Source organism: Etheostoma cragini, chromosome 13, assembly GCF_013103735.1.
Source record: "Etheostoma cragini isolate CJK2018 chromosome 13, CSU_Ecrag_1.0, whole genome shotgun sequence".
NCBI lineage: Eukaryota > Metazoa > Chordata > Actinopteri > Perciformes > Percidae > Etheostoma > Etheostoma cragini.
In genome coordinates, this window is record NC_048419.1 from 4,109,866 (window position 1) to 4,137,296 (window position 27,431).

The window sequence follows — 27,431 nt, forward strand, 5'->3', positions numbered from 1 at the left end:
CCCCCCGCACACACACACACTCGCACACACAATCATTAAGCAGTACGGGCCAGTGTTTCCCTTTCTCTGTGTGTTAAGTGTGTTATTATATATCAGTCAAAAGTCACAGATGAAGAGCATCTGGCCTGAGCTCCCATATTGATTATTGTCTTATATACGCTGGGCGTTCTTTAGCTATTTGATAAGATGTGATAGACTGATAAGCTCCTACAAAAACACTGTCCATTTAGTTAGCACCAGCTGCCCACATATTGAAGAGGATTATTGATATGGCTAACAGTACTTGGCACAGTGTTACCAGACACTACACCTAATGAAGAACAATTGATTTCTCTGAAAATGTCTGCGTTGAAAAGCGCAATCTTTTTTTTACAAGTGCAATAAATTGATAAATCTTTTTTTTCCAGACCCCCCCCCCCCCCCCAGTCTGTGATGGGTCCCCCATTATGAGATCATTTCATTTGATTCCAGGTTTGGTGTGCGTGTTTATGTGTGTGTGTGTGTGTGTGTGTGTGTGTGTGTGTGTGGATTACCCAAGATGATGAGCTGGGGCTTGCTCTTGACCCCCACCCCTGCGCTGGTGCCTGCAGCCACCTCCACATGGTACTGCACTCCGGTCTGAAGCCCTCCAACTACAACGGAACGGATGGTTGCGTCCACAGACTTATTGAGATGAAAGCGGGTTTCGTTGGCCAGACACCAGATCTGACAAAGACAGACACGCCAGACAGAATTTATTTATTGTGATGCCGTACAGTACATCACTAAAATATTCAGTTTGGTACAGCGTATCAGGTGCAGTTAGATCCTACCTTGTACTCCTGGATGATGCCGTTCTGTTGCTCGGCGGGAGGAGGGTCCCATGACACACTGATGGACGTGCTGTTATGGCTCCCTACTGTCATTACTGTCACTTGCTGTGGAGGCGCACCAGGTGCTGATGGGTCAAGGAGGGTGAAAATATTGAAGAAACAAAGAAAAAGGAAAATAATTAAGCTTTTGGATTTTTAACAGAAGTGAACTTTTTTCATGTCCAAGAAGGATTTGACTCACACACTACCACAACTCATGTTCCTATATAAAGCCATGTAACAAGGTACTTTCTAAGCCAGGGTGGCAGATGGCTACTGGAGAACTTTATCTCAATTTCATATCATAATGATAGGATTAAGAAGAAAAAAAAAATGGAATGCACTGGGACCCAAAAACGCACTATTCTTTCACTATACTGAGTTTAAAATTCTATTATCTTACTGGCATCGTAAGTTATACACACCAAGCATATGAAGTCCAAATTGTGCTTTACTAATTACTAATTACAACAACCATTCCATGCAGACCAGCACGTTTAGATATGAGTGGAATGTCCTCAGCCAAGGAAATATGGCTGAGCCCAGCAGCTAACATCATTCCCAAAATGGACTAAAACCATTACGACCACATGCAAATGCATTCAAAGCAGCTGTGTATTACATCTTGCATATCTTATCTAGATGAAAATGGTCAGTCTTCATGTTCTATAATGAGGATTCTGAGATGGCTTGTCAACAGAAATGTACTGCTATGCCTCACGGTGCCACATTCAAACTCCCTCTTTAATGGGTAATTTTTTTTAAATGCACCAAACTGGCCTAATAACCGGCATGGGCAGATTGGTGATTTAAAGAGCCTACAAGCAGCAGGAGGCAAATACCATGTCTATGCAACTGACTAAATCATCATCTTTCACTGAACGAATGCTAAAACCACTCTGGGCACACTGTTTCTCATGATTCCCATTAAAACTATCATTATGTTCTGACTGAGTGGATGAAATAACTACTCTGAACCCAATTAAGAAACTGAAAGAAATAATGCTATCTGCAGTGGATCCATGTAAGCAAGACACTGAATGTCATGGCAGTGCGGAGAAACCAAAGCAGGTGGGCCATGGCGAGATAGTCTTGTTTGCCACCTGGCCAAAGAGCAACATGGTTACTTTGACTTCTCCAGATGGGATGAGTTCTGTAAATAATTGGATAGAAATGCATTGAACATGTGCACAGTGTGTCAGTGAAGCAACGGCAAGCAGTGACTGTGCTGAATTGGTATATTAGAGTCATAACGCAAGACCTTCTTTTTTCATCCATTATGGACGTTCATGTTACGTGCAACGAACTGCTTCCCGTTTTGAGCGTCTCTCTTCCAGTAAAGACTTGTAGGCCTCCTCATGCAGCCATTTTTAATTGCTGCATGCCAGTTGGATCTGTCACTTGCAAGTGCCTCCCGGTTGTCCAGGTTGATGGAGAAGACCTTAAGATCCCTCTTGATTACGTCTTTAATCATGTTTGCGGGGGGCCCAGCCCATTGGAGGGGGCGTTTAAGAAGGATGGTTTACAGGTCACTGGAGCCAGTTTTGTATGACATACGACAAGTATGACAGAGCTTGACACACGCATCATACGCTACATACCAGCATACACCCAGAATGGAGCAAAGGCAGTGAAAATGGAGGGCGTTATGGCAATGTTTATGCGTGCGGTATGTTGTTCATGTAAAAATAGTACATAAATACAAAGCTGTTCCGCTGTTGGACTTTTGTATTAGATCATGGACACAGAATAGAAGCTAAGTATGACCACAGTATGTGTGTATATCCATATATTTACATATACTGTATATGTAAATGCATTTTTGGTTGGCTAATGTGAGTGCACCATCAAACAAGTAACCTCTAGTTTTTTTCACTTCAGTTGTGCTGTTTCAGCAAACTGATGGACCTTGCCCAGTCAGTCAAAGGTTTACATTAGGAGAAGACAGGAACCATTAACTGCAGTTCTGCAATTTCCGTATACGAGAACAATCCCCGAGGATGAATAATGGCTACAATACCAGTAATGACTCAGGGTAACATTACAATAAATGGTCACAACAGCAGAAAAGGTCAAAGAGTATGCTATTCATGATGTGACTAATACTGATATTAAGACTGATGCACACAGTAATCTTAAGCAATTAATGATTCCAATGTCTGACGGACATTTCACTTTTTTGCTCACAGCTGCGCAATTAAACAAAAGGCACTTAAGCTGCTTAATGTCCTGCAATACAGGGCATAAAGTGGTAAACATAACCTGTTATGCAAATTAGTGCATCAATTAAGCTAATTAATTCACAAATTAGCAAACATTGCTATGTCAACTTACCTGTCGCCATATAACAAACACTACACTCCAGTAGGGTCAGGGAGTTGTATTCCACCCAGGATGACCCTGTCCTTTCTCTATACTGACCCTCCTACCATGGTCTCAAAATATCAGTATATCTTCATCTTAACATCTATATCTGCCTTGGACTAGCACACCACAGCATTTGGTGGAAAGCCATGTGATCCTATAGATGACAGCGATGACTTACATCAGAGGGCCTTCTGCCTCTGGGCTCATTGCTCACACCAACAACTCATCGAAGGGATGCGAGAATCATTAATCTTAACACACTTTTTCCCCCTGTATGCAGTGGGAGACACCAGCTGTTTTGACCTCAGAGACCCCTAAGACCCCTTTTGCTAGGGTTTCACAAATTCACTGGCACATTCCCAATCTGCCTTGATGGATAGAATGTATTTTGTGCAGAGCAGCACATTTCCTGGGCTCTAGAGTATCAGTAGATCAAGCCAATTTACCTGAACCAAGCTGCATTGTTTCCCAGATACTAAGTATCTTGAGCTTGTGCCACAGTCCACAAAGACTTCTTGTGATTGTGTCTGGACATTTTAACTGGGTTACAGTGAGGGGAATCTATCTGTGTAGCCATGTTCCACACAGTCCAGCTTTAAGGACCCACACAGCGTTTGCAAAGTAAACATGCAAGTTCATTCTTGACCGTGGATAGTTTGAGAACACAATCCCGACTCAATGGCCAGATGTTTCCCGAGCTTTCATCGTTGCTTTGCGCGATGGGCATAAGGCTATTATGTGTTAATCACATTATAAAGGAAGTTGTCCAATTTACAAATAGAGTGTACAATAATTATGTTATGTTACACTCAAATAGTGCTTTCTCAACGCCATGCGGCAAACGCCCTTACAAAATCAAAGCTGCAAAAGGGGCAGCTACCAAAGCCAGGCAGAAACAGCCAACTCTTTACGTGGGCTGACACTGCTTTCATACGCTTACAGCCATGATCCTCACGCCATCCCCTCTGTAATGACAGATCTCCAAGACAGCTAATTGAAATGACCGGAGGCGGTGATTTGCCGTGCGGCGGTGTGAAAGTCCCTTAAAAGGAATCAGCAGTTGATAATTTGACACGATAGGCCACCAACAAATTTGATTACCAACATGTTAAAGATTAATACCATGTGTGTGTTGGGAAAGTGTGTGTGTGTGTGTGTGTGTGTCGGAGGGGTCATATCACGCAGGTCTGGTTGGTGTGTGATGGAGACATGGCAGCAGGGGTCCACAGAGGAGCAGAGAGAGAGTAGCGCTTATGTCAAAGGAGATGGTTTTTGCCCTTCCCCCTCTGCCCCCCCCAACCCACAGAGGCCCAGGCTTGTCACAGACCCCCACTGCGATGTCTGGGAGACCTGTTTCCATACACAGGGGACATGGCACTGCAGCAGTATGCGTGTCGGTGGGTGTACTTGAAACGCCATTATCTGTTACTATCTAGCCATGAAGCCATTACTAGCTGCAACTAAATCTAAAAGTAGCTAGAACCAGTTACACAAGAAAATCTGCTCATGCATAAGTAACTAAATCTTACATTTTGCAATACGTAAAGTTAGCAGAGAAATAGATTTCTTTTTGTCAGAAATGTGAGTGAATTTGTTGCTTACCTTCTTCCATGGTGAGTGCTGTCATAGATTCACTGTCTGCACCCTGGAACTCATTGAAATATGGCCGCACTTTAATTTCATAGACGATGCCTTTCTTCAGACCAGAGAGAGTTATGTCCCTTTCTGAGGCAACCTTCACATCCTGTATCTGCCATGGCCCTGGGGAGGGCAGACCTGACGTCTGCCGGTACAGCACACGGTAGCCTTGAATAAACTGGGATGGATTCTCCACCTGTGAGGAGAGGAGAAGGAGTGAGAGAGCGGGAAGAAGACATGCTGTACGGTAATGATGTGGGAGGTGGCGTACATCTGTGTGTGAACTGCTTTGGAGCTGTGGATCAACATTCAGTTTGTGTCCTCTGTCAGTGACAATGCACGCTTAGTTAATCATACAGTTTAATTAGCAGCTTAGGAGCAAGAAACCATATGAAGAGCCACAGCTGAACAGCATCCCTGACTCAGACATTCAGCACAGCTTTGGACTCAAAATCCTGGTGCATTTCAGGGCACAAGTAAAATATGAAATACATAGAACTCATAGTAATGGCTTGTTAACAAGGGCAGAAGCAAGAAAAGGCTTTTACAAGTGATATAAAGCAGCTGTTTATCATAGGACCAGTCAAAATAAATTACAATGAATTTGTTTTCTCTCTCCCCCCCGACTCTCACTCTCTCTCTCTCTGTCTCTGCAACCTCAGTCAGCATGGCATTAACAGAATAACTTGATAATCTAAAAGCCTTATAAACACAAAATAATTTATATGGTTGAGGCCATGAATCCAAATAAAGTACCCTTGTCTGTGTTCACTTTGCCATTGTCTTAGAAGACAGTTGCAACATTAATTAAGATGAAGTCTGGAATAATGTTGTTATTCCAGAGTTGTATGTTTTGTCACCTGACATTTAGTGAAGTAATAGATTGTCCAATTAAAGTTTACTGAAATATGAAATCTAAAATGGGAAATTTCCATTTCTGCAACTGATTCCACAGGACATGCACAAGGCAACAAATACTTTGGATCAAATTCAACAGTGAGCACAAATTACTTCAATACAGACACTTTTGCTTGACATTGGGTAATGAATGAGTGTGTTTCCCGTGAATGGAGCCTGCGTACCCATTCAGATCGAGCACAAACACAGGTTTATCTTGTCACTGTGTCAGTATGCGAGCACCATTACAGTATACTTTGTCGTACAGACAAGCATGAAATAGCAGACTAGTGTAAGCCCATCCTAGGTGTGTCATTAACCTACAGCAGCAGGCAGTAGGGACACCTTGCCAACAGACAAATAGCATTTCCCAGATAAAGGACTGACTGCTAACTGCCTCCAGAAGTGACACATGTAGCACCTAATAGTGATGTATTCGTCCTAAATGGAAACATTAGTCTTGATTCCTGCAACACCTCAAACGGTTCTAAATTGACTGAGCACCAGCTGCTCAGACTATGAATATGTAGCCATCCTTCAATGTTTAGGAGTGTGTGTGTGTGCCAACTGATCCAAAACATGGCGACATGCCAAGTGTAAAGTTCCCAAACAAGCTAAGGAAAGATTTGTTGCTCTGAAGGTAAACCGGCCATAAATCAACGTAGTAAAAAATAAATAAGTACAGTAAATATAAGTACTCACAGTCCATGTGACCTGCACTGAAGTAGAACTAAGGACAACAGGGTTATGCATGCTGACCACCACGTCACCCAACTCCTTCTGCACGCGGCGGTGGTCCACTCCCTGTGCTGTGGGACTAATGTCTGGGAAAAGAGAGAGATGCAACCATGTAGAGTGGAATATTGATTCTTATTAAGAATTGATCACCACACACTCTTATTTCTGTACCTTGAGTCCGGACAGGCTCAGACATAAGGCTAGGGTCCCCGAGCCCTTGAGCATTGATTGCCCTGATGATGAACAAGTAGACAGTATTGGGTCGCAGGTCCTTGACTGTGAACTCTGTGGTCTTTGCGTGGTCTGCCACTGTCTGCCAGCTGTTACTCACCGACTGCCTATAGAGAGAGGATGATTAAATCAAATTAATTAGGAATTATCCTTTCATTACTTCAGAAGTCATCTAGACAGTATATGTGAGGCTGTACGCTGGTAGGCCGTTCTCCTAGAGACTACAAACAAAAATCACATGTCACACAGTGATGACAAGCCGTAATCACTTATGAAATCTTTAGAAATACTTTCTGTCATCGTCAAACAGAGTAATCAGGGTAACAATCGTGACACATGTTAAGCCTTTGTAGTCCTTTCTTTTTGTCAACTAGCTGTATTTGGTAAGAAAAGAAAAATCCCAATTCTCAAGTGCCAATCATTTTCTGCTTGAAGTGAGCTTTTATGTGCTATATAATTATCATTCAAATTTAAATACCAGAACATTTTTCACTCTTGTGAAATGAATTGTAAGCCATCTAGAATTTTCTGCTTGAAACTGCCCTAACTTGATTGAATGCCCACAGACGCACCCACCACTGTAACTGCCATGAAAGTTTGGGGTCACTAAATGTTGCTGAAGGCCATAGGTCAGAGACATACCCAAAGGCCTCGATGACATAGGAGGACACTGGGGAGCCCACCTCTGGCCCCGGTTCCCATGACAACGAGACACTGCTCTTGGTAACATCAGTGACCTCTGGCTTGGAGGGTGGTCCTGGGAGGGCTGTTGAGTTGTGAGACATGAAGTCTAAGAGGTCGGTGGAATCTGACAAAGGAGATAACGGAGAGGGAAAAAATGAATGCATGCAAATGCAAAGCATATCAAGCAATCGTATGCATCCAATTGTGTTAATTTTTCATATGAATGATTTCTAATGAAGCAAACCTCTGACATCCAAGTAGGCACTCCATGATGTTTCTCCACTGGAGCTGGTGGCAACACAGGTGTACAACCCCGAATCAGACAGCTAAGGATGACAGAGTTTGATATTATATTTTAGGTTAAAAAATACCACATTTCATATAATCCACGTTTAACAATTAGTTTATTTCAGAGTTGTACTGTAACAGAAACCAAATGTAACACTAAAAACCAAAAGGTGAAGCTGCCTGTTTGAACCTGACCCATAAATAATCTTTTTGTGATAGAGATAACACAGATTTCCAGGGTGTGCTCTGTTGCTGTGTTCCACCGAATCCAATAGTCTTTGTAACTCTGATCCCAGATGGTTTTCTACTAGCTCTCGCGTCACTCTGGGCTTTGAAAGAGGTTCACAGCTAGTAGTACAGTAAAAATGCATTAACCTCCAATGGCCTGCATTTGGCTCGAGAAAAGCTGGAGAGTGGATGAGAAAACTTTAACACCGGCCAATTAAAAAAAAAAGAGTCCAGTAAGAGCTTACATTCATTTTCTTAATTGATTTCCTCCAATAATAGTCAACCCCTATACCCATAGCCATAAACATTATCATTATCAGTGCTGACACAGGGAATAAGAGATATGACAATCTGTTTTATATTGGCAATGCCTTAGGAGCCACTCACAACTACGCAATCTCTCAAGAGAGAGTAGAAGAGATGGAGAGAGAGTGACACAGGAAAAGCACTTTGACACTGTGACAGGACACTGTATATTGCACTTCCTCCATCATATTACCCCCTTTGGACTCCTCTCACTTGTCCCTGTCCTTGACTCCTCGAGTCTATCTGCTGCCTCAGAGATTCATCCCAAATAGCAGCATTTAACAACTTATAAAAATCAATCCTCACTATTCATCTTTTAAAAGCAACCTGACTGCACTTGTCTATTTGAATTACATTCAGCTGCCATCAGCTGGCAGATGAAAGAAAGTGTCTCTCGTCTTTCACATGCAATAGAAAGATGTGATGTAGAAACACCGAAAACTGGGAAAAGAGGTTTTTTGTTTGTATGTGAATCTGTATGTTTGTACTATACATCGAGGTCCTAGTTTTAATTTGTATTAACAGTGCAGTAAAAGCTAGGTCATCAAGTTAATGAAACAGAAATAGAATTTGGAGTCCTTGAGAAATATGTGCACAGTGTGATTATTTGCAGGCACACATCTACAGGAGATTTAGTTGATATGGCACAGGATAGGAAACAAATCAATCATGTTTTGGGGGGTAAAACATTCTCTCAAAGACTAATTAACAATCTTTTGTTTTTGTTAATGAATCCCCGAGTCCTGATAGAACCGATGCCAGTGAAACTTGATTGCTGGAATTGTTTGGACCACTTCAGGTTTAGCAAAAAAGGTTAAATTGTAGCAAAATCACCGTGTTTCCAGTTCTCAGCAATTACTTTGGCGAGTACAATGTTATCATATGCAGTAGAGTTGAAGAGAGAATGTACAATAATACACAGAGAGAGACCCACATTCACCAAACTGGAATAATCCTTAAATTCTCTAAAGTATATACTACACATAGTAGTCCATTGTGCCATGTACATTATACACATTGAATGTTGCATGCTGACTTTGGTAACACTTTACTAGAAGGTATCTACATAAGAGTGCCATGACGCAGTCATGACACATAACCCCTAACCCTAACCCTAATCATAACTTGTCATGACAAAACCAAATGACACTTACAAAACGTTGACTTGTTTACAATGTTTATGACGCGTTCATAACAGTGTCATGTCACTCTTATGTAGAAACCTTCAATAGAATGTAACCCTAACTTGTGTGTACTGTATATGCATCGCTCTGTCATCCACAATTACCCACCCTGGTATTCTGGATCTGAAGGCTGCCATGCTCCAGCAGGGAAAATCGTGGATCCTTTCCAAGCAGACTGGCCCCATTCTTTCGCCAGGTGACCGTGGGCTCTGGGTCCCCTGATGCCTGGCACCTGAGTAGGGACACACCTCCCAATGCTTGCGTTTGATTGGATGGGCCTTGTCGGATAATGGGTGGAGGGCGGTCCTTCAGGGCTAAGGATAATAATCAAGCAACAGGAAATTGTTTTTTTTAACCACACATTTCTAGCACTGTAATTTGTGTGTCATGTTTTTGGCATAGGGCAATGACTCTGTATTCTAACTAGTTAGACTTTCCTTGATTTGTTGGAGAAAAAAAACACATGACCTTATCACAATGTGTTAATTTGTGATTGCAGTAATTGCATTGGTGACTGCAGGCCCAAGATGTTCGGGTTCAATCTGATGGATTTGTTGTGAGAGAAAGTGACGGATTTGTGAGCCTTTCCCACAGTAAGGCAGTGTGCTCATGGCACTGCATCACACCTTTGCGCTTTAATTACTAGGTGAGGATTAACGATGCTTCACCCGTGGTGCTAATTACCATACCTTCTTTATAACACCTCTCAACACATCCATGCCTGTCCTCTCTCTTCCTACTCAGACTCATGGCTGAACCTCCTCCTTCTTGGCACTCGCCCTCCCGCCACCACAGACACACACACACACACACACACACACACACACACACACACACACACACACACACACGCACACACAAAACTAAACTAAACTCTGAATTAGCATGCCAAGCAGAACAACAATACATCTCTTTTAAAAGCATGTTATATCATCCAGAAAACAGCCTCTGCACTCTGCAACAGTGAATTTCTGGAGGGTTGAAGCTCTCTAAGCCTTGTAACTACTTTCCGCTTCCAATTTCCTCACTGTTGCTCTCAACTGTTATCAGGGTCTGTCTCCATTCGTACAAGTGTTTACAGCAGCTTCCCCTCGCCTTATCTTTCATCACACCTCCTTCAGCACAATGAGGAACACAGCACTTCAAGCAGGATAGCAGATAAATCAAGTGCAACTTGGTGCAGGTACAGTTAGCAGAAACATATGTGACATGCCAGTTATTACGGAAGCTGAACTGTTTGCATTTAGGTGGCAATAAAACACATTGTATAGTGTATCTGACAAGCATTTATTGGGATTTGTGAAAGTGGTATGAACAAAATAAATCAATCAATAATCAGTCTTCCGTGAGGAACCTCAGTTGAGCATTGGTCTCTATGTTGGTTAAAGATAGACAGCCTGGCATTGCATTTTCGGGGAAACATTACATCAACTGTATATCAAGCTACCGTTACCCCCAAGTGATTAGAGAGCCAACAACATCATATTGCTGTTCCTAATTTAGCTGCTGTAAAAAATGTAATCATAAACTCCAGCTTCAGCAACAGAGGTAATAATACAATGTTGCTTTTGAAGATTGCTTATCACTTATCACTACCAGAGGCTGCAAAATAAAGAGAATTGTTTTACAGTAGGTTCGGGATGTTGGGAGATGTATCTACTGGTGTTATGCCTGCTACAGAGTAAATGTTGATTATTAAAACATTGATTAGATGAGTATATCTACTTCCGTTTCTACAAAAACCACCACACAACTGCCCAAAACTAGATTTGAAAGGTAACTTAAAGGTCCGGGATTTGATCAAGAATCACACCGGTAGCCACTATAGCCTCCAGGCATCCACAGTGTCCGCAGGAATCAGTCGGACAGGTTGGAATCACTACATACAAAATCTAACCAGTATCAAATATTCACCACCTGTAGGCTTGAAATATAGCTTTGAAAAGAGTGTAGCTTGATCCTACGTGGAGGGCAGCGGCGGTGGTCAGCTTGTATTTCAGGCAGCTACATTGTAATTCTAATGCTGACCCAGATTTACATCCATAGAAAATCGCCAAACCACTTATGCTTCATGTCAACTATCTACCAGTATTCTCAGTAGAAGAATTGGCTAAATAAAATGTCTGTGTTTCAATCCTCACACACTACCTTCCTTAGCTTGCAAACTTCCGTATGCAGTAGTGTTCTTAGAGTGTTCAGGAGACCTGTCCTGTACTTGCTAATTCAATCCAAACACAAGAATTACTATAGCTTCATCTTCAAGTTGCAGCACACCATTCACTCAAATCCGATTGGATAATTTATAAACCTGCCAGTCACACATCATACACAACGCCCAGGAGGGAGCATTAGTCCATATCTGGACCATCAGAAATTTTACATCCAATAAAGGCCTCTCTCGGACACCCCTAATCTTGAGTAATGCTAGAAACGTCACGTCAGCCTTCCAAAACTCCACTTGGTATCACGGCAAGTCTCCGCTTTCAGCCATCAATCATCAGCATGTTTCCCATCCCTGGCGCTCTGCACCAAGCATTTTCATATTGATCCATCTCCTCTGAGTGACAGAATAGGAGTCATTTCCTCTCTAAAAACACTTCAACAGATTTTAATTTAATAATGTGTGAGAGGAAAAAGTCAAGAAACAAATGGAGAGAAGAGCATAAACAGCTCCCGTCTGGCAGCTGCACAGCACTTAATGTTAACATTAAAGCTTTGTAAAATGGGTAAAGAAAAAGAAAAAAAAAGAAAGAAAAGGAATGCTAAAGTGTCTCTCCATCAAGGAGACAGCTTCACTTTAGACAGTTTCAGTGTTTTCAGACCATTCACATTTACATTTTTAAAGGAGATGATAACAATACAGATGGCTTTTTTGCTTTTAGAACATATAGATGATTCTCCGCTGATCTGAGTGCAGGCAGATAGCAAGCTTTTATTACTAACTGTTTTATTAGTTCTGAACAATGCTGCGAGCACGTCTGTGTTTTTCTATAGTGTATGGTTTTAAAGCCCAGTGTGCAACACAATAAAATTGCATCAAATACAACAACAGAATACTAGTGACAAGCCTATAAAATCATAATAAGTGGGACTAGTACCCTACCCTGAAAAGATTGCTAATGCAAACCTGCAATTTCAGGAAGCTAAATAAAACATATTTTATGGTTCCACATTTAAAGTCTGAATAATGTCAAGTTGTGATTACAAACTGCAGTCATTGCAATTTTATACTTTCTAAATATTCTTAGAAATCATTATATAAAACTGTGGTGTCACCTACCAGCTATCAGGAGAATCCCTAAAGATGATACAATTCCATTATGGCAAAATTACCCATGTATTGTGCCATGCGATCATTCAATGGTATTCTTTATCCACTAATACTGTGCAAGTGCTTCCTTTATGCATACAGTGATTAACCTAACGGGGCGTAACAATAGAATGTAGGTTAATATATTGAAACAAAATGGCTATTAGCCCATGTTGGTGCTGTTAAACCATATACTGCGACTAAGAAAAAGTAACTCATATTTCAGTAAGAGTGTGACTAGCCTTACCGTCTGCTACCTCAAGCTGGGCCTTGGCCATGATGCTGCCTGCTACAGTGAGGGCCTGGCAGACATAATACCCTGCATCAGAGCGTTGCACAGATGAAATGGTCAACTCTCCGTTCACGGACACAGAAACACGGCTAGCTTCCTGTGTTGGCTGGCTGGGAAACAGAAGATCCTACAGGGAGTGAAAGCAGTAAGCAATGTAAATAAAATGGGTCCAAATGTATACAATCTAGAATCTGTAATTTATTTTTTTAAACAGTTTTTTTTTTTTTGAGCAGATGCTTTATATTCACAAACCATCATAAAGTGTGTACCACACAACAAACTACAGTATATTGCTTCAAACTGATTATTGAGACAATTACTGTATATCTGCTTCACATTGCCAGCTGATCTCTTGGTAAAATATGGGAACTAATTTGCATTTTCTTGGCCTTTGAGTAGTATAAATGACATCTTTCTGACAAGGTTCTAGAATACTCTGCCAAAAATAAAGGTTTAATTGTCTTCACATTATCCTAAATGGAGAAGAAGAAGTTTAATTTATTTTAACTTTACGTATTTTGCCAATTGACTTTAAAGGAATCACTCCTGTGTTTGAGACATGTCTTCAATTTGCTTATATATTCCAACAACCACGTGCATTTCAGTCAGAAAAGTAGGTCAATGTCTCTTTCCTACTTGGTTTGAATGGCATTTTACCCCCAGAGTGATAATCTTGCTGTAATAACCTGCAGTCATGGTTGTAAAATTGAGGCATCAGCGTTGTCTGTTTTTGCACCCCCAAGCAGGCGAGCTGATGGGCAGGAAAGGGCATTAGCCTGCTTTCATTATGTCTAATGACTCTAATGCTGCACATGACATTGTTTCTTGCTAAGTGAATTTGCCGGTCAGACTGGTGTAGATTAGTGATAAATGACCACTTCATTATCCTGTATGTGGAACCGAACCACCTTTTGCTGTTCCCTGGTTTGATCCTTTTAGTAAGATCCTCGGCCATTGTTTTTATATTTCATATTTTAGATACTTTACTCTGAATGCTGCCTCAGAAATTTGTCTTTATAGCAAAATAGGCTTATAAGAAAATCCTTAATTTCACATCCTGCACACATACATAGACATACAGACAGATACATATAGCCAAGTACTTTACCTGGCTACCCTCTCGTTGCCAGAAGACAGTGGGCTGAGGTTTGCCCCTGGTCTCGCAAGGAAAGGTAGCTGTCCGTCCTTGGGCCACAATCTGGTCACGGGGTCGCACCACAAACTGGGGCGCCTCTGAGGTTAAAGGTAGAATAAACCATAACACAATAGCAACACATATGCACAGTGCGTAATATAGGAAGAACTAGTTGAAAAAGACAAATGCTTGGACTGAAGGTCCAGCTGCAAGCTAAAAGGTTCATGCATTAGGTCTTGGCTATTACTTTAAGAACTATTTCTTGACTATGCCAACCACACAAGCCATTCATCCAGCTGTCACAACACCAGAATTAATGAAATTGACTAATTTGCAGGATGTCTTGACATCCTCCTCAATTCAAGTTTTTGAACTAGGGCATGTCAATCATACCGTATCTGGACACCTTGAAAAAAGTGAGGTGGTAAATTCAAACTGCCAGGTACAGCCAGGAAGTCAGGGGTTGATAGTAACAATGTAGATATGCATGTCCAATACTAGTTTGATGAATGTGTTTGTGGAATGCCACAACAGCCCATGCATACATGTTTGTGATCAAAAACAGAAAGAGAGCAACGCATGCCAAATGGGATCAGCTCTTACTTACCGACGGGGCGAGCTGGTGACACAACAATGGTGTGGGTGAGATTAACACACAACACAGAGAGAAAGAAAGCAGAGGAGTAGAACAGAGGGACAGAAAAAAAGAATAAAAATCAGAAATGAATGAGATGGAGTTGGGTTTCCATCCATGAAGTTCAAGGGGGAGGAGGGTGGAGCCCAGTCACCAAAAGCAGGTGATGGCATGAGCCTCAAGGAAATGGCGCCTTGGCAACGTCAGGTAGGGGGGAGGGGCAGGGGAGGGTAACCAGTGCCAAAAACCCACTGGCTGAAAAATTTATTTGTCACACTTCTGTCACAAGAACAGAACAATCACACAGATCTGTGTTTCATGTAATGAAACAGACCTTTGACAAGGGCAGACTGAGATTATATATTAATAATATTATAATATTTTACTAATTGAATCATTGACATCTGGCTGACTGTAATGTATGTCTTTTTGTTGCACCTATCACATCTCAACATTGCTACACAACAGCCCAGTAAGAACTTTAATCAGTTAAAGTAATCAATAGCATGTTCCAAACAACTAGTGCATATATAACAACACGAAGAAACCAATTAAAACATTCAATTAAAGGGATAGTTGGGGTAATTTGAAGTGGGGTTGTATGAGGTACTTATCCATAGTCAGTGTAATACTTTTAGTAGGTGGCAGTCATCATTACCCAGTTTGAAAAAGTAAACAGGACAGGCACAGAAGCTAAGAAAAAGTATTTTAGCAACCTTAAAGAGACCCACCTAAGATAATCTATATATCAGTTTAAATGTACAACTTTTTCACCGCTGTACTGTCAGACCGCCCTTTCCTATGGCACTGTATTTCACAACTGTTGAACTTCCCAATTCCTAACATTGCAGATCAGATATTAGGGTCAGACTCTCTCTTTTGGAAGTGACAACAAATACAAGAAAATTATCAAAACAAGTGTTTAAGACAGTGGCGAGGAAACGGCATTCACTGTGGAGACGAGAAACCGGAATATAGAGAAGAACTGTCGCAGAGGGAGACTGAACCATTGAAAGAGAGAGGGGGGAAAGGGCTGTAGAAACTGAAGGAAAGGGCTGTCTGACGTCAAGGTAATGCGGTGAAAATATTCTAAATATAATGTATACTTAAACTGAAATTGTTTTATTAAGCGGGCTTTTAAATTGGCTAAAATCCAGAGCTGATGGCCCCATCCATAGCAGTACTAGCTTAGCTTATATCTCGATACGCCTGTCTGTTTTCCTAAACTAGGGACATGCTAACCATCCTCTACTGTAGGTTATACAGTTATTATAAGTAGCTCATACCACCTTGCTTCAAAAAACTATCCCTAAGGTGTTTTGGCCTCATCATTGATAATTCTTTGGGGAAAATTCTCATGTCTTTCTGAAAATGTCCAGTCAGGTGTTCACTGCCTTAGTGCAACTTTTGTATAAATGGTCTGTTTCAACTCACTATACATGTAATATTATATTTAAAAACAAATCTGGCTTAACATAAGGGATATGCCACTCAAAATATGTCTTGTTTGGCTCCAACATCAATCTTAACATTCAGTACATCATTTCAGGATATAAAACAAGTCATGCATGAATGAACAGGAAAACGAATACAAATCCAATATATAAAGTATAAAGTAATAAAGAAGGAATGAAAAGTTTATGTTATAAGTCATGTGATGTACAGTATGTATGAAGATGTATGACGTACTAATCGAGGTGTTAAGAAATTGGCATGGGTTGGTTCTCAGTCAAGTGTTGCTAATCTCAAATTGTATGAACAATGTTGTCTCCATTTAGAACGACAATGTAAAGAGCAGAAAGCAGGGGGCGTCTGATTTGGCACATAGCAATATGTTGCTCTTTATTGTCACAATATGAACCTTTAGTATGAAAAAGCTTCCTCGCATTAATATGGTGTAAATGTGGAGTGAGTGGGCTGGATGGAGAATAAGCCCCCAAGGAGAAGTCATAACAGTTCACTTAAAGCTGGTTAGATTGTTCACATCTGGAGCCTGGCTGGAGATCTGGAGCAATCAACTATTATATGAAAGAAAAGCTGAGGCCAGGCCCAGCATTTCAGCAGGGGGGCAATAACGCTCGTAAAATGGGCAATAAAGGACTGATTGTCCTGTGGTCTGCATTGGGGAGACACAAAAAATATCAGGGACGGCTTAGGAGTTTGCTACAAGTGAGTCCGCAAGCAGTTACCCACCTCTGATAGTTAGGTAGGCAGAGGCCTCCAGTTTACCCACACGGTTCTCTGCTAGGCAGGTGAAGGTTCCCTGGTCACCGACTGATGCTTTCTTTATCCTCAGCAGGAAGTCCTCTTTTTCATATCTTATGTCATACCTGACAGAGAGAGAAGAACAGCGAATTTGAGTCAAGTGACAAGTTGAAGTTACATGAAACGGGAAGATCAATAACAATTATGCGCATCAGAAATCTTCATTTTACTAAATACAACAAACACAGCAAATTGAACCGTGGTTGCATAAACGTGTGTGATGTTTCTCGATGGAAGCTTTTATGAAGGTTGTGTCATTTTTGATAGAATAAAGACAGACTTTGCACACACTCTGCCACAGTAGCAAAAAAAGGGGAGCAATTATGCTGAGATGAAGGCATGGCAAAATGAAAGGTGCTCTCAGCTGGAACCCTGACTGTTCCACTATTTCAATATTTATAAAGACGAGCCACCCACTGTGGTGTGGACTGTGCAGTCTATGCTTTACAATATGTGTGTGTGAGAGAGAGAGAGAGAGTATCTGAGGGAGAGGAAGCAGAGACAGAGGGAAAGATAGACAAACAGTCTGAGAGTAAGGGAGTGGCACAGTCTGACAAACTGAATTTGATGAATGAGCCGAGCAGTAAGAAATGACTAATTCATAGATATGTTCCATGCACCAGTGTGCATCCGCCAGTTGAGCATACTGCAAGGCAGCAGTGGCGCAGCTAGAGTGCAGCGAAACATCTCAGCTAGCAGAGTTTAGATAAGCACCTCAGAGGGGCTACATGCAAAAAGAGTAAGGAGGGCTCTCCCTCTCTAGGGTCCCTTTTGGCGTGAGAGATCCTGTGAAATTGTCTAGCCAGCCATACTGCTTCAGAGACAAGAGGCAAGTCAGGCAGAGAAATGGCACAAGGGGTGAGAAAAAGTCACATCTGAAGTAGATGTTCCAAAGGGTGTGGGCAGAATATCAATGGGGATTGTGGGTTCTGTCCAGAGTCTGCTGAGGACTCCATTCACAGCACATCTCTGACCCAGATACAGCCTTCCCAGGAGGCCGACAGGTTTACCAAAAGACTGAAAGAAGTGGAAGGAGGGAAGTGAGGCGAGGGAGGCAGGTCTGAAAGTAGGACATGTTTCTAGAGTCAAGGGGTACTGAGGTAGGGGGCACAACACAGATGGGCAGACAGAGACATAGGCAGTTAGTCTACCTCACAATTTATTCTGACACACCAGAGAGGGTACCATTCCTTTTTCAAACAGCAGTAATGGCTTGTAACAGGTGTTAGTAAAAACTGGTTCTCTTTTCATAAGGGATTATATTTCTTTAGTAGCTAGCAGCAGAAGTAGCTAAATAATCAATTCAACAAATTTGACAAATAAGGTTTTGAGCATCACAGGCTCCATATTTACTCAATTGTACCTGTTTAGTTGGTCCTCTTGTATTTGATTTACTTGATGCTTGATTTACATAATAGCAATTACAGAGGTAATTGAATATATAGCCCAAAACATATAAGTGCATTACATATCCATAATTACGTTGTGCATACACATAATGAGTTTTAGCTGACACATTTCCATCAATCAAAAGCAAGAGAACAGTCCAGAGTAATATATAACAAATCAAACAGATTATAAGCTATATGGAAAGGCATTGATACAATACAATACCCAGTACTGTACCAAGTGTGATTAAATATGAAATTCAGTTATGCATCTTAATCAGATTTCTCAAAATTAGGAGGTTGGTCCAGGTTTAACCAGGATTTTTGAAACATTGTAGGATTACCATGCATCGATCCATAAGCAGTTTCATATGCTGGAGAATGACACAGGTTGCTGTAATTTCTCATGATGTATTGGAAATTGCCACGAAAATAGTCAACAAGTTCCAAAAGAGTGCCTGCCTGTGTTTTGTGGTTAAATTAAATTCAAGTGTTTGTAACAAACTGTTATTTGTGTGTATATATATATACATAAATGGAAAAATTTGTGCTCAATTTAGTCGTGAAAACATTTAAGATGAAATTACATTTTGTTATCCCTTTTTGGCTCTAAAAGCATGCCAGTGTTTGAAATGTATTGTTAATATTTTTATATTACTAAAACTTAAACCTACTGTATACTCAGACCTAGCGAGGGAACTAAAAGGCTTTGATAGATGGCCAGATTGCATAATGAGACACACTGTAATTAAAAGTATAAAGCGCTGTAGAGTAACTATTAAAGCCCACATGGCAGGCTGATAATGACTTAAAAAAATAAGTGCTCCCATGGGATTGCAAGGCAATTAACATGTGCTTATGATGTGGGTACACAAGGGTGAACCAAACCACAGGATCACCTTTGAATATGATGCAATACATTACAACAGCATCACAAATTACCAAAGAAACAACCACCGAAATGAACCAACACCGTTCAGACTGACTACATTTCATTTAGGTACTATTCCTTGTAGGATTACTGCATTGGATCACTTTTTATTAAATATAGTCTCTGCCAGGCAGAAATCTCTGCATCTTCATATTTCATCTTTATTTTCAGAAGTCAATCCTATTGGTCACCCTTTACGTCTATCTGGGTCTTTTTCAAATACATATGAGGCGATTTCATTTGAGGTAAATAGCTCAATAAAGTGTTTTCAAATTAGTCTTTGTTAATTTCCTGAGAAACAACAGTTTTGGACATACATGAGTTTCACCCGATAGCAACAGAACACTTTTTCTATGTGTCAATATCTGAATATTTATGTACAACACACATAAAGTATAGTGGTACTTGAAAGGTAAAAAAAAACGTGTCAAAAGCAAACAATAGTTAGACTTTCATCTGTTATTAGCATAGTAGTTCAAACAGCAAATAATGAGATTCTCAGCAGCTAATAAATGAGAGTTTCGCCACACTGATGAAAGCCTTGCATGCATAATATGTTGATTTTTTCAATTTTTTTAATTATTATTCAACTTCTTAACTGTGCTTCAGCGTTTATCCATAATGACTTTAATTTTAAAAATATACACACCCAAACATCTAAAGACACGTGCACAAAACAGATTCACACGCGGCCCTCACCTGCCGCGGGGAATGTCCACGTCCTCCTTTTTCCAGCGCAGTGTAGGAGGTGGGTCGCCATGAACCTGACACCTGAACTCTACAGCCTCGTCAACTAAGACCACCTGGTTCACAGGCCGTTGCACAAACACTGGTCTTTCTGGATGTGGCAACACAAATAACACAGATGTTAATTACACTTCTCACAGAGTGGTGAATACTTTTATGTTCTAGTGTGCAGTGAAGTCATGCTTTATCCCTTTTTGAGCAAAGCAAAAAGAGCATGTCAGAACTTACCAAAGACTGAGAGCTGAGCTTTTTCACTCTCTCTCTCCCCAACCATGTTGGCTGCCACACACACATATATGCCCACGTCACTCTTCTTGGTGTTTGAGATAGTAAGCTTTCCTCCACGAACCTGACAGAAACAAATGCATGGAATTACAATGAGCCGTTCAAAGTGCTTACCAGTGTAACAGCTTCCAGGTGATTACGAACAGGTAAATGACTGAGTGAGTTATTCAGAGTGTAAGGGTCATGTAAAAGGCAGAAGAGTGCTCCCCGGGGAGTAAACCCACCGTGATCCTGTCGTCTTTGAGGTCAAGACGAGCTTTATCTTTCCTCCAGAAGGTGGTGGGTTCAGGGTGCCCGCGCGGAGGCTGACACTCGAGACTGGCGGTCTCACCGACCGCCACCACCACATCTTGTGGGTTCTGCCTGAAGTCGTCGCGTAACACTACGAGACAAAGTAAAGGGACCCGGGATTGTTACTCCAACTGTAACAGTGGCTCAATTCAGTGGATTAGTTTTAATTTTCATCAGATTCCACTATGTGAACCAGAAAGTCGCTCTGAGACTGAGCTGTTGTGGGCTTACTGACCTTTACCACTCTTTTTAGTAATGTGAGAGTCCAAAAAAAAATCTATCAAGTAGACTGCCTCACAGGACCCTCAGCAATCTCTCTGTCTTTAATAACACAGCTGCCCCCCTAAGGGGTATAAGCATGGACTCTTCTTTGATCTCAGTAGCTTAATGTAAGAGCTGGTACTGTAAAGCCAGGTAGGATTTACAGTACACAATACATTGGAAAAACATCTAGCAAAAGAACAAGGAACATTAAAAGGAAAGTAAAAACAAAAAATAAAGTCTAGAACAATGAGTCAAAGATCATGCATTAAAATTTCAAACAACACAATTTCTATAGCGGCATCCAAACACAAATCTCCTTACACCCCACGTTGGGAAAGTGTTGGATAGAACAAATAACCAACTGATGCTGCTCTTAAATTATTAACACACAGTAAAACACCAGTGCGTATATTTAGTTTATTTGTAAAACCTCTGGTTGTGGGTGGCAGCGATGCAAATGTTGGTGCAGGCGGAACAATTTCCCCTAAAGCTTGTGCTAGAGGAAACTTTAAAGAGGCCGAAATGGAACAGGTTCATCCTCTGGGGACTATGAATGAGCTGAGAAGAGTATACGCAATCAAGTACACAACTACTGGCTTGATGATTGTGCTAGAAGGAATGTCAGAAGGTCACCAAATCATTAAAACACATCCTCTGGGAACCTGGACATTTTCCAGAGAATTCGGCAATATACAGATGCAATACAATAATCAATGCAATTTGCTCTACTGTATGAAAGGCTGCCCTATGGGTTCTAAAAAAAAAAATCCAATTTTCAAAGTTATTATTTTGACTAATAAAATATCCCGGTTGGGTTGGGACAGATTTTTATTTTTCTAGAACCTTGAATGAAAACAGCATTTGGAAGATGAGCCTGCACTTTGTACAGAGTCAGACCTTGGTTAGTTGAAAAGATGCCGCACCACTGCATGTACGAAAGCAGTACAACGGCCAGGGATATTGACTGAATCACTCCTTTATGAGGCTTTATGAAATGGCTAGGGAACCAGTGCAAGGTCTCATGTAGGACCAAGGCTTAAATGGTTTCAAAATATCTCCAAAACAAATTTCCTGTTAGAGGGTTATACTGTTTCTTTTGAAAAATATATGTATAGTCTACCATACTTTTCTGTAGAGGAATCAATACTGTAGCTAAAAGAGGTGCAACAACTCTATAATACAAAATAAGAGCCTGGAATTATGACAGCTACTTGAAATACAGTTGGTGAAATATGCCACTTTTTTTATCTTGAACATAAACACCTTTACTTCATTAGAATTCCATTTATGATCAGTTATTTTGCATTCTCCCACTGTTGGACAAGCATTTATTATTTATTTCTCTATGGCAGGGATGTCTGTCCTTGAGTTTGTGTGTTCAAAGGAGCAAGCACATCAAGAATTGTCAAGCAATGCCTATAAAAGCTGTACTCATGCATTTTGAACAGACGTATGAGCTATCTGCTGCTAAGTTAAAAGGTTACAGCTTCAACACTTCCTAATTCTGTCACAACTGTTATCCCAAACATCAATTCAGAAGCTACTGCTTTAAGTAGCTACAGGAATGACTGTACTGTAAGCCATCACTGGAATTATGGTTAAAAATAGAGATCGCGATTCAGATCCTGCCATGAGTTGTGCCCGCTTTGCATTAATACCTTATGACATGTTGTTTTTATAAAAGCCTTAATGTAGGCCAATTTTGAATAATGAAGGGCCTTGTGTGACAACAGTTAAAATAAACTTTAAAAAAAAGGAGGAATGTTGAAGTAAAGAATTTGAATATATTTTTGGGGACAAAGACTTACCAGGATGTGAATAAATATTGGCTGCTGAGTGTCATTTCAAATTTCAGATATAATACACAACTAATACTAAAATAGTGAGTCTAATTGTAATTCAAACTTACTAAATGTAATAACAGTTATGTAAATATCTAGGCCATTTTACACTGACTTTTTAATTATCCAACTTTTTTAATATTAGTTAGGGCTTTGACTGTTTTGCAAGAAATATCTGGTGTAATTTAATAACTAAAACAAAATAATAGTGTGTGAAACTCAGAGCAGCATAAAGCAAAAAGACTGGTTCAGTGTTGAGCTTCATCCTCATTACAGACATAAGCTGTTCTGCTGATATACTGTAGCATGAATTCCAAGTCCCAGAGGACACCTCTAGTGAACAAAATAAATAAATAAGGATGAAGCCAAAGGCCCGTCGGCCCAGCTGTCAATCACACCCAGTATGTGCAGGAGTAAATGAGTCTCAGTTGCAGACGCTACTTTGGCACCAACATATGCCCGACTTGCTGTAACATGGTAAGGTACGCTTAGTGACCCATTCCATACACAACAACATTCCTGCTCATGTGTTGTCACATTAAAGATGCTTCTGTTACAGCAAATCTTGTCTCAAGGGACTGTGACACCCAGACACACACAGGAAAAACTGGATAATTCAAGACAAGTGAAAACCCAATTACAGAAAAGTAAGGCAGAGAATGGGTATTGCATCATTTTAAATGGTGCTGACAGTTTAACTGAACAGTAGAGTTCATGTATAGTGACACAAATCTAAAAACCCTATGCCAGCAAAAGATACAAATACTAGTATGTTGCCTGTTACAGGTAATAGCGTTCAAGGTCTCAGCCATTTACAATTATATCCATATAAAGGCCCTTACATTTTTACTTATTGTTTCAATTTCAGGGATATTTCCAATTTGCGCATCACCCCAAAATTACAAAAAAATAGAGTTTTCATTTGTTTCATGATTGATGGTGTACATAATGAATCATGTCTAAATAAATTGGAAGTGACTCACTAATTGTAAACAATCTCTTGGTACTATGCTACGGCACATTTAAAAGGGAAGGGGGTGGGGTCTTGTCCAAATACGTAAAGACTGTGGGTTGTGACTATGTAATTTATTTAACCCCGACCAAATGCATTACCCCAGTTCAATGACAGCTATCCCACAGCACCAACACTGCTGCGGGTGTCCCCCATATCCTCTCCCGTTCTTACTGAGAGGCCTCTGCAGGTTTCTTTAGGTGGCGTTCATCAGGCATGTCGGGTGGGGGTGGTGGTGTTGTTCTAATCTAATCAATGTGGAGCCCCCGTGGAGGCAGCACCTATGTGTAGACTATTGTCGGGTGGTAATTATTTCAGATGGCGGGGCCAGCACCACTGCCTAATGTTGTCTGATTGAGTATTGCTCAATTATTCAAACAAGCCATTCAGGGGGCTCACTCATTCACCAGTTTCATTTATCAAATCAGAAGGACAATGATTTGTAAATGGGCTTCATTTCATGGCACAATGGGTGGTGAAATAACGTGACATGGTGGAAGTGTCTGAATACAAATAACTATGCAGGGACTCATTATAGGATTAATAGGAGAGTGCAGGGGTTGTGTTTTCGTTTAAGTTTTTAGATAGCATCTTAGCATTCTGATTTTTTGAGATCCTCTTAAGCTACAGAAGCACTTCACAACTGCAGTTCATTTCACCATGTCACCAGCAGATAGATGAAGATCCCACTTGAGATCTTGATGCATGTTGCTCAGCGCAAAAGCTCCCCCAAATCCTTGAACTGTAGAATATCAACTCCATTTTGTAACAAATACATGGATTTAGAGCAGCGTGTTTAGTCCCATTTAGTGGGCTGATGTTTCAAAACATTGCAGTGCATTTATCGGACAACACATTCATTATCTTGTCTGGTACATTAAATGTCTCGTGTATCCATTAAGCCTGCATACATTTACTGCAGTGTCTCTCTTCAAGGATGCAACACAAAGTTGCTGAGTAACAAGAAAAGGAAGTAACACTACTTTGTTATGTTTGTGTTATAGTCACCCTGTAATGGCTGAGGGAATTCAATGTTGGTGTGCCTGTCAGTTGTTCTGTGTTTCCAACAGTTTGGCCCAGAGTGTAATGAAAAGCCATGGAATTTGGTACAGACAGTAGTCATGTGTCCATCTAATTGTCAAGAAAATTGTAAGCAAACGTTTAAAATGCGAATTCAAAGCGTTTCCATCAAGGTTTAGAGCTAGACTAAGCAAAGAGCAGTTTAGTTAAAATTACGCATGGTTGTAGATTGCGAAACCAGCTTGCTAAACAAAGAAGTTAGAAGCTCTTTTGCCTTATGGAGATAGGTAGCATTGTACAAGTTGACCACCTGTGCAGAATACAGGGTTGAGACATTTGGTGTGAGCAAGACAACGGTGTGCAAGGCCATTCAATTTAGGCTGTTGAACAAATTCATCAATTTACCCGAAGTGGCTGAGGCACAGGCAATAGTGCACCGCAACTCCACTACGCACCTTGGGCCACAAGTTTATGGCACATTGCATGGGATCCCTATGCTGGGGGTGCCTTTCCATGGCCAGTATAGGTACTGAGCATGTGTGTGTAATTCAGGCCTGTAAGTAATGTGTGTAATAACCGCTACCTGTCTATAGCAATAACAACAGAGTGTAAATTCTAATTTCTCCTTGCGGGATTACTAAAGTATACATTATTATATTATTATTATTAGTAGTAGTATTATTATTATATCCTGATCCTTCCCCCATCCAATGGAAACTGGGACTTTAGTCGTGTGAGTTACATGTTTGCTACGTCACAATTTATTTAGCAAATCTGTTTCCATCTCCCATTTTGTGCATTAACTCTTATACAAAAAAGGCAACACAAAAAAAACCTCAACGAGTGCAAAAATGTTTTTGCGAATGTTGCCGTTTCCATCAACATTTTCTAATGTTACACTTAGAAATGAGCATAAAAATACGTGGATGGCAACATGACTAGTGACAGTCACGACGGGACCTCTACCGCTCCTTTAATCCCTGTCACCCACAACATTTTCGGTTCAAGCCAAAGCTAGTCGCAAGGCTCTAGGGGTGTCAGTCTCAGTCTGTCAGTTGGTCCACCACTTTAGTCCAGACTGAATATCTTTACAACGATTCAACTATTCCGCATAGAGGGGCAATCGCGCTGACTTTGGTGAGCCTCTGACCTTTACTCTATTGTGACCTTGAGGTTGAATTACTTTGTTTTTTAGTGACATGTCTTGACAACTACTGGATGGATTATAATGGCATTTGGCACACACACTTATCCCCCTCAGGATAAATTGTAATAACTGTGGTGAGTCACAGATATTTCCTTTAACACCGGACATCTGGTCCACATTTCAACTCGGCTAATACTACATTCAATCTACATTTCCATCATCCTTAGCTGCGTTCTTGGTTTAAGCAAATGTTAGCATGCTTACACAATAAAATTAAGATGTGTTGGTTTTTGGCTCTAAGTGTCATGTGCTGTAGACTCTTAGTCTTGTTTAATTCAATGCATTTGCAATAGCAAGTGGCTTAAGTGTGACTGTTTTGGGTTTACTGAGATTTCATTTCATTTCAAATGCAGATGTGCCATAAGAATAATTGTAATGTAAACAAACCATAAAATTAGACAAAATTGAATCACTTTCCCAAGTGTATCCATGAATGTTTGTGCATTGATGTGATTAAGGTGTTTCATGTTCTAATCATGTTCAGCACAAGTCAGTTCATTGCATTAATGAATTGCAAAAGACATCCAGTACATTCTCTTCATAATGCAAAATGGTAAATAAACAAGGTGTGACAGACAGATGGGGATCTTGACAAACTTACAACCCAATTAACTTGTGCAGCATTTTGTTTATTTTGTAGCAATCTGCCTTATTTCTTGTGCGTGCATGTGTGTGTCTTGTAGTTCATGCGTGTGTGCTTGAGCAAGCAGGCTGCCGTTCTGGCAGGGGAATATATAAACCCCACCCAAAAGAAAATGGTTGTGGTAGTACTGTAGACACTGCAGAGGAAAAATAAGAAGAAGAATTCTATATGAGGAAAGATGAAGACACAAACACCTTGCAAGTTGTGTGTAACAGATGGCTGTGTTTCCACTCGGGAATCACAGATGCAATGAAGAAGAGATGTGCTGCATGTGGACAAAGCTTGCCACATAGCAGGTTTAAACAGCAACAAGGTAGTATTGCTTTATATACATGCAATGTGCCTGAGCATAATATACTTTGATGCCAAACTAACCATACTACTGCAGTTAAACTTCATACAGTTAGTGATCCAGTGTCCGAAAATGCATTACAACAGCGAAGTGATTCCTTATGACAGTGGTCCGCTAAATTGTGGTATGGAGTTTGCTGAAGATTTCTTTTGGACACGATAGCCTGTAGGGGTATGTCACTTTCTCAACGGCAGCCAAGGATGTCCCATATCTGTCACATGCATAAACCGCACTCTGACACACACACACACAAACACACTTGCATAAACAAAAAAAACAGCTGCCCTGTCCTTATATCACAAACTTTGCTGATGACCACAACATAGCATCGTTGCTCAAGAGAAAGACAGAAAAAAAGACAGATATGCCGACACACTGATGGGGAAGAGGGGGGGGGGGGGG

At 40.7% G+C, this 27,431-nt stretch overlaps 1 protein-coding gene across 4 annotated transcripts in view; it reads right to left on the reverse strand.

Annotated features, from left to right (window-relative positions):
• The window catches only part of LOC117955260 (roundabout homolog 2-like), an 80,805-nt gene that overhangs the window by 13,393 nt on the left and 39,981 nt on the right, over positions 1-27,431 (reverse strand). For 2 of the 4 annotated variants that reach the window (XM_034889629.1, XM_034889628.1), the window contains exons 3-17: positions 20,624-20,781; positions 20,343-20,463; positions 20,067-20,205; positions 16,977-17,113; positions 14,757-14,768; positions 14,123-14,247; positions 12,970-13,141; positions 9,521-9,726; positions 7,651-7,732; positions 7,365-7,530; positions 6,663-6,829; positions 6,456-6,577; positions 4,821-5,052; positions 813-937; positions 534-705 (exon numbers count right to left, since the gene is read on the reverse strand). In XM_034889629.1, the coding sequence (XP_034745520.1) occupies positions 534-705; positions 813-937; positions 4,821-5,052; positions 6,456-6,577; positions 6,663-6,829; positions 7,365-7,530; positions 7,651-7,732; positions 9,521-9,726; positions 12,970-13,141; positions 14,123-14,247; positions 14,757-14,768; positions 16,977-17,113; positions 20,067-20,205; positions 20,343-20,463; positions 20,624-20,781 (2,136 nt within the window). The remainder of the gene's footprint in view (positions 1-533; positions 706-812; positions 938-4,820; positions 5,053-6,455; positions 6,578-6,662; positions 6,830-7,364; positions 7,531-7,650; positions 7,733-9,520; positions 9,727-12,969; positions 13,142-14,122; positions 14,248-14,756; positions 14,769-16,976; positions 17,114-20,066; positions 20,206-20,342; positions 20,464-20,623; positions 20,782-27,431) is intronic. The other 2 variants (XM_034889630.1, XM_034889631.1) reach the window with 1 other exon arrangement.